The 7500-nt window shown below is 40.3% G+C and overlaps 2 protein-coding genes across 3 annotated transcripts in view; both read right to left on the reverse strand.

Moving 5' to 3' along the window:
* LOC138014995 (hatching enzyme 1.2-like) overlaps positions 1–448 on the reverse strand; it is an 18088-nt gene extending 17640 nt beyond the window's left edge. Inside the window, exon 1 of the mRNA XM_068861887.1 lies at positions 112–448. Within this exon, the coding sequence (XP_068717988.1) occupies positions 112–214 (103 nt within the window). The 5' untranslated portion in view covers positions 215–448. The remainder of the gene's footprint in view (positions 1–111) is intronic.
* Positions 449–871: 423 nt separating this feature from the next.
* Positions 872–7500, reverse strand: part of LOC138015582 (RNA-splicing ligase RtcB-like) — a 9602-nt gene continuing 2973 nt past the window's right edge. The window contains exons 4-9 of one of the 2 annotated variants that reach the window (XM_068862662.1): positions 7255–7431; positions 5786–5867; positions 5258–5307; positions 4365–4622; positions 3520–3617; positions 872–2198 (exon numbers count right to left, since the gene is read on the reverse strand). In XM_068862662.1, coding sequence (XP_068718763.1) covers positions 1973–2198; positions 3520–3617; positions 4365–4622; positions 5258–5307; positions 5786–5867; positions 7255–7431 — 891 coding nt within the window. In that variant the 3' untranslated portion in view covers positions 872–1972. The remainder of the gene's footprint in view (positions 2199–3519; positions 3618–4364; positions 4623–5257; positions 5308–5785; positions 5868–7254; positions 7432–7500) is intronic. The other variant, XM_068862663.1, reaches the window with a different exon arrangement.

The following is a 7500-nucleotide window of genomic DNA, read 5'->3' on the forward strand; positions in this document are numbered from 1 at the left end:
ATGTTTTAAGAAGTATGTATATTCAAACGGAAGTCTTCATTAAATTTTTATGAGCATGATAAAACGTCAAAGAGTATACGGTTGTCTCGTTAATGAATGACGTGGCCTTACCTTGAACCCCTTGCTTTTGAGATGAGCGAGGGAAATGAAAATTATTTGCCTGAACAACAACATTCAAAGACACGAGAACGAAGATTATATGAACGGCGATCATGGCTGACTTCGGCTTAGATGAAGCGTTGAGGCTGAATATACCCGTTGCAGTGGGATAGTTTGCTGACAGAGTCACTTGTTTCACCTCGAAAAACTAGATTCTTTTGCTCTCTTCACTAAGTTTATCCTTGACTTCCGCAACGAAACGAAAGTGGAGTTAATGATGCATCATTGCTAATGCACAGTGCGAACATCCAGGACAATGCGACATGACTGAGGTCGCAGGTAAGGGTGTATCAAATACCTTTCAAGTCACGCCCTCACGCAAGCGACGTAAAATTTTCAGTTTCGTCGAAAACAAATTAAAAGTAGAAATAAAACGATTAAACAATCGAAGTCCGTGTCAAGGTTTACGAAGGATTCAAAAGCTCTCACAAGCTGTGTTACTAACGAAAAGGGTTGTGATTCTAAGTGAAAGCTCGTGATCATCCTCGTCAATGAAGCAGTCTCTTCGCCACCGTCTTTCGGGATGTCACGCAACAAGGAGGCGTTGCGTGACAACCCGAATAACGGCTGCGAAGGAGACTAATGAAGCAACTGAAGCTTGAAAACAATCCAGCCTTGAACGTGCGGGCGATTGACCTGCAAGGGGTTGTGATAGCCGAGGGCTGAGCATCGATCTCTTCAAACAACGAAAATGAAATAAAGACAGACCTCCAAGGACAAAATGAGACTGTTTATTCACAAACGTTGAACAAAGAAAGAATTTGAAATCAAACCACTGATGAAGAGGGAGTACCCTCGAAAACGATTGGTTCTCTTTTAAACTTCTTCAGTGCAAATTTGAACTTTCATTTTATATTCATCCGTATTATTGCGCAGCACAGTTTCTTCGAAGAATTATTAGATCTTTGGCTGTCGTTTAAATCCTCTAAACCAAACGCAAAATACGACCTTCTGCGATCTGTGAATAACCGCGTTGGCGTTGCCAGCGTGCTCAACTAAGAATGAAGCATCAGTTGAGAAAGGACGTGAATCGGGACGGGTTGAAAGCTTTACGCCAGTCCCGATTCTCGTCCCGTCTCGACTGACTGCCCCAGGGTCTCCGAGGATGCAACGCGATGCGCTCAAAACCATTTTTTTTTTCTTACCTTGGATGCTTTTCATTAAAAACAAGTCGGAAATTCTATGATACAGGCATGGTGCAGAGCCCATGAATTGCTTTATTACCATTGACAAGAGGAAGGAAACGCACAGTTCACGGAAGAAAATACCAGTTGGGAAATCGATATCGGGGTACAGAAGTCGAAGGAGTGGACGGTAGGGAGAAAGGCGATTTTTCTTTTCGAGCAAAGGCCTGAACACGCCTGCCCCAACAATTATGAGGTGGTTTCCATAGAAGAGGGCGTGTTTATACACATGCTTTTCCCGCTGTCGAGAGCAAACGTAAAATGAAAGAATTTTGTGATGACTTGGTTATTTTTTTAAGATACTAAATGTCTTATTAACTGATAGAGCCGATAATCATTGGTAGCCTTGGCAGGGTTGTTCGAACTTCCGATTAGCTGCTATGGCAACTTCAGCTTTTCTGAAATAAATGCCGATCAAGTGCTTTCAACATCTTGGCCCACAGACTTAGGAGAGTGGATCCTTGTGTAGAAAGATCAAAGTCCGAGGATAATGAAATGTGGAAACGGAGAACAAACGAGTTGTTATAGCTGTGTCCATGGTCTACACTTTGTAGCTTTCTGAATAGCCAGGTCCCCTAACTCGGCCCAGCAGTCTTTTAGTCTGCCACGCCATTTTCGTACCAATCTTCTCAACCTTTCACACATAACACTTGCTTCAATCTGTGTACGACGTCTACCAAATCAGTCTGGGCGGCCATGACGTCATCTATATCCTTGTAAGCCATTGGTGTTTCATCAATGACGCCTGCATCCTTTCGACATTCTACTCCTTGGGTTGCGCGCACGTGATCTTCAACAGTGAACAACTTTTTGGCTTTTGCACGTGACATGGTTCTTCCTGCACCGTGACTACAGCTGCGAATATAATATTATTTGTCAACCAGCCGTGATAAGATAATGTTTTGGTCCCGAAATGAAGCACGCCTTGACATTCCAACTATCAATAAATAATGAAAATAAGCGAAAGAAGTTTTACCCAATGTTTCGATGACTCCATGTCATCATTTTCAAGTGAAGAGAGAAATAAAATTAATAACTTAATATATGTAAATGTAAATGTGCGCTTAGTTGACTAGGCTGCTAGCAGTCCGTTTCTAGATAGTCGCGAGGACGCGCGACATAGCCGAGCGAAAGCGGAAAACTGGAGCGAACGAGCGGAGGGGGCGCGAGGAGAGGCCTCTCCCCAGTGTCTTCTCGTTTTTTTCTCCTCGTGCCAGTCTCGCCGCGCTGTGCGCTCTCGGCTGTTTCGCGCGCTCTTGCGATCTGACTATCTAGAAAGGGACTTCTAACAGTCTATTAGTTGACCGCTCCCTACAAGGGCTTTTCAGGATCAACCGGCTCAACGGGATCGGACCGAATGCATGTGAAGGCGCCGCACGGCTGACGCCATACGATCCATGTGTGGTCTCGGAGCACCGCAAACCCAGCCAGATGTAATAGGCCATTTCCAAGTTCATATCCGCCTCCTCTTCAAAGCGAGTCTAAGTGCAAAGTTTTTGTGATGGTAATTAGTTCTACTTTACATATGAATGAAAACTAATTTTCATAAGAAAAACTTCGCACTTAGACTCGCTTTGAAGAGGAGGCAGACATGAACTCGCAAATGGCCTCTTGACTGGGAGTCGATTTTGAGGAGGGAGGAAAACCGGAGTGCCCGGAGAAAAACCCTCGGAGTCAGATCGACTGAAACTCAGCCCACATACGACCCGAGGCCAGAGTTGATATACCATGCGAGGTGATAAAACAAAAGGTGTAAAAGCGTAAATGTAAATGGTGACAAATTTAAATACATTGTAAATAGTTTTGTGCATATGGAGTCTGATTGTGTGTTTAAGCATGGCCTCTTCTTCTTTAAGAATAACATTTCATAAATCAGACAGTCCAGTTTTCCGTTGCATTTCTTCAAAACAGAAAAAAAATTGGGAAGGTCACCGATGGTTACCAGACCGTGCTCGTTCTTTAAAGAACACATGGTATACATTAAGTTATCAATTTTATTCTCTCTTCACTTGAAAATAATGACATGGAGTCATCGAAACGTTGTGTAAAACTTCTTTCGCTTACTTTTATCCTTAAATGTTTAACCAAATTTAACCTTAATCAACTATCAAGAAACAAATCAACTCAATCAGAAGTTCAAACATCGAATAAAAAGTAAAGATTCATAATATCCCACCTGTGAAAGGACTCTGGGTTTCCTTTGCCTTTTACGATGTATGATCGCGCTCCCATGGAACCTGGAATGATACCTAATTCTCCGTCACGAGCAGAAACCTAATAAAACAAACTAAACAATCAAACAAGATTTAAAGCGACACTGAAAACTATACTGCTTCAGTTCCTTCCCGGATAGTCGAGAAGGACAGCACGGCAAGACTACAGCGAGGAGAAAAAAAACAGAAGACTCATCTGCTGTCCCTCCGCTCGTCCGCTCCAGTTTACGACTTTTTCTCTCCGCTATTTTGCGCCCTCTCGACAATCCAACTGAACAGGGACTACTAGCAGTCTAATGTAGGCCTTGTTATTTAAACTAGGTCTAACTAAATCGCGGACTGTTTAAAACAATCATTGCACCTCCATAGCTTTCGTGAAGTAAATCGCTTCAAATGGATGTTTTTCTACTTTGTGCTGCCTTCTCGACCCTGTTTTTATCATTGACTAGCCCTTCTGTATTAGGATTACTTAAAATTGAAATGACTTGGAACGCGATTTGTTAAGTTCGAACTTAACACTGTTTAAATAATCGTCCCATAATGATGAGAAGCGAGTGCTCTCACCACTGTGCCATCCCTCTATAACCCTAACCCTAACCCTAACCCCTTGACGGTTTTTACAACTGAGAGGAACAAAAAGGTAGAAATTTAGAGTCTACTTGTAAGAGACAACCGGCGTAAATTGTATGGTGTCTGTTGCAATACTTTCTTACTTATTTCTAAGGATTTCTTCGTTCGACGACCGTGACTGCATATAAATATTCTGAAAAGTTTCTAGGTAAGTACTGCTCAATGACAAGCCACTTACAGCTCCCTTTCGTGTGAGAAACACTTCTTTTCCAAAGTGGTTTTCTACATTCACATAATTATGATGGCAGTTGACTGCTTTACTCTTCGGATCCAAGTCAAATGTTGGCATATCAGGACATGCGCGTGCTGCCATAATCACACTGGACATCATTATATCGCGATTTAAACGGGCAAACTTTTGAGCCCAGTTCACCGCAAAGACATAATCGTCAAAGTTCTTTGTTCCTTCTTGAAGGTAGGCAAGATCTTTATCAACCTGTGGTAAATGTAACAGCAAAAGGAAATAACAATTTTGTTATCAGTGCCATGCTGCGACGATGCTGTAACTGATCACTCATCAGTAGAACGTAAATTTCTACATCCTATACCCATTTCATAACGAGCCACATATGTTTCTACCGTTTTTGAACAGACAAAAAACACGTCACACAGTGGTTTACTGAATTTTTTTCCTTTAATTTTCCGCACTGAATAATCTTGTTAAGCCTCCAAACACAAACCTCTACAAGACCCAAAAGGGGCAAAAAAAGACACCGATAACAAATTATTTCATTTTTTGTCCTTTCACATGATATGGAATAGTAATGATTGAGACGAATGCGAAAATCTGCGCATACGTGCCCTTTGCGGGGACTCGCAAGAACAGTGAAAACTTAAATAACTGAAATTCTTTATAAAATGTACTCTGTACCGTAACTTATTTGGTCCGGAATTTTTTTTCCTGCCGTGTAAACATCCCTTCGATTTCTAATTTTCAGCCAAAAAAAAAAAAAACACGAACGCTTCCGAATCTCTTACGTTGCGACTGTTTTATTATGTTTTGACGTCACGCCATATCAAGTGCCCTTCCGAGTGTGAGAATTTCACAAGACACACAAATGTGGGGTCTACCTTGACTCGTTTGTCTAGCTTCATCATGTCATTCTTGGCCAGTTCAATATATATAGTTTACGTCATAGAAAGTGCGGCGTACGGGGTTTTATGCACGAGTTGTTTGTGTCAAAAACCCGAACGAGCGAGGAACGAGCGAGTGAGGGTTTTTGACACAAACAACGAGTGAATAAACCCCGTACAAAGCACTTTCTATGTCGTAAACTGTTTATTACACATAACATGAGAATTTTCATTAAAATAGTTTTCTGAACGCGAATTATAAACAAAAACTTACTAACAATAGAACCAAATGCAAATTTAATTTAATTCAATAACAAAGTACGATTTGCACGATTTGCACGAGATGCACGAGTGATTGGCATGGAAACGCCTTTACGCTATCGTTGATTGGTTATACTTTCACATGTGAAATAGCTGTACGCCATTCTGATTGGCTGTATAGGCCTTTTTCACATGTGAAAATAAAGCGTATAGATTTGTACAAATGAGCTTTATGGAATAAAATTCTCATGTTATGTGTAATAAATACTGTTCCAATTCTGTTTCCTGGACCACGTGATCCTGAATGTAACATGAACCACAAGCGGTCTTCTTCATCAAGGCAGGCCTACAGGGTGGTGTAAGATTGACTCAATATCAGCAGAATCTGTGTGTGTTTGCCCTAGACTGTGAAAATTCGTTCCTCGTGATTTCAGAACTTTGAACTTTACTAGCATTACGTTGGGCTCTCTTTGCATGTTATGTAGTATGAAATACCCAAGGAAAGGAAGGATGTAGTAATGAATGCGTTGCGTGACGTGTAACGGTATGCAATATTGCCAATCTTTATATGAGATGATAGAGAACCAACGAGCACTGAGTTGGCTAAAATCATCTCATATCCAACAAGCGCAAGTGGAATAATATTGTTGTTAAAAACGCCCACAAATTATGGATAAACCTTCCCTACTTTTTCTTGTAAAAACAAAAAACTGACACATACAGTTGCTACTACTTGTTGAGCATGGTATAACAGCTCAGATATCATGATGGCTAAGTCAATCAAAACTCTAGAATTGCATTATCCAATAATCTAGTTTTTAATAATTGTATAATTACCTCTAGTTTGACTCAGCCAGTATGTTCAATAATTTAGAGCTCCAAATTGTTCAATAAAGGAATTACAACACATACTCATGAAAGTGTCAAACAAGAGATAATTTTTTTTACATTTCATATTTCAGTATAGAGTGATATCCACTGAAATATGAAATAAGTAGTGGAGGTATTGTACTGTACTATACATATTCAATTTGTAAGTTGCACTTCTGCTTTTGCAATGAAACAGGTCATTAAAAATAAAATAAAATAAATAAATGAATGAATAATTTACATTTTAACAGGGGAATGTTATAGTAAGACACCAATAAACTGTATTTGAAACAAAAATGAAAAAACAACTATGGAATAATCTTATTTTTTAAACCAAATCACATGAAATTAGAGCATATCTGTAACTTGACTGTTGCTTTTTGATGAGAGGGTAATACAGGAGTACCCAAAGAAAACATCTCAGAGCAGAGAAGAGTCAAATCAACATACTCAACCCTCATATGAAGTTGAACCTGGGAATGGAACACAGGGAAGATTTGTTTGTAGATGGGGCTCTCACCATTGAACCAACCCTGATCTTCCCCAAATAGAAGTGAGTTTGCTTAATGAACTGTTGTCAGACAGTTCATTAAGTCAGTCAAATTTGCTTCTTTCCTCTTCGTTCTACAAGCTCAGTCAGTTTCCCTATAGTTTAGTACAAACACAAACACAAATGATGGTGAATACTCTGTGTTACTGTACATACCACAGTAATATGAACAGTTGAACTATTTTCAATGTAAGTTTGGTCAGCAGCCTTAACTGTCACAGGGTGGAAAAATCCAGGCATCAGGGCACCCAAAAATTCTATGTACTAGTTAACTGCGGCCCATCACTCTCCCAACTGCGCTAAAATAAGTTACCTCAATGAAATGGTTTCCAGTTCCCAATGTGCCCAAGTGATTGACATTATTCTGTGCCTTGGCCATTGGTTGTCGACTACAGATATATTCGTATTCCTTTTTAAGTTTTTCCCACTCTGTCACCACATGTTTTGGCAGATTGTTTGCCTTCCATGCCCCAAGATCACCCTTGCCACCCTGACAATGAAAATGTTTCTCCCATTAGTGCTACCAACTTTGCAGTTGTCTTACCACTGAACAGTTTTA

Source organism: Montipora capricornis, chromosome 9 (assembly GCF_036669925.1).
Source record: "Montipora capricornis isolate CH-2021 chromosome 9, ASM3666992v2, whole genome shotgun sequence".
Classification (NCBI taxonomy): domain Eukaryota; kingdom Metazoa; phylum Cnidaria; class Anthozoa; order Scleractinia; family Acroporidae; genus Montipora; species Montipora capricornis.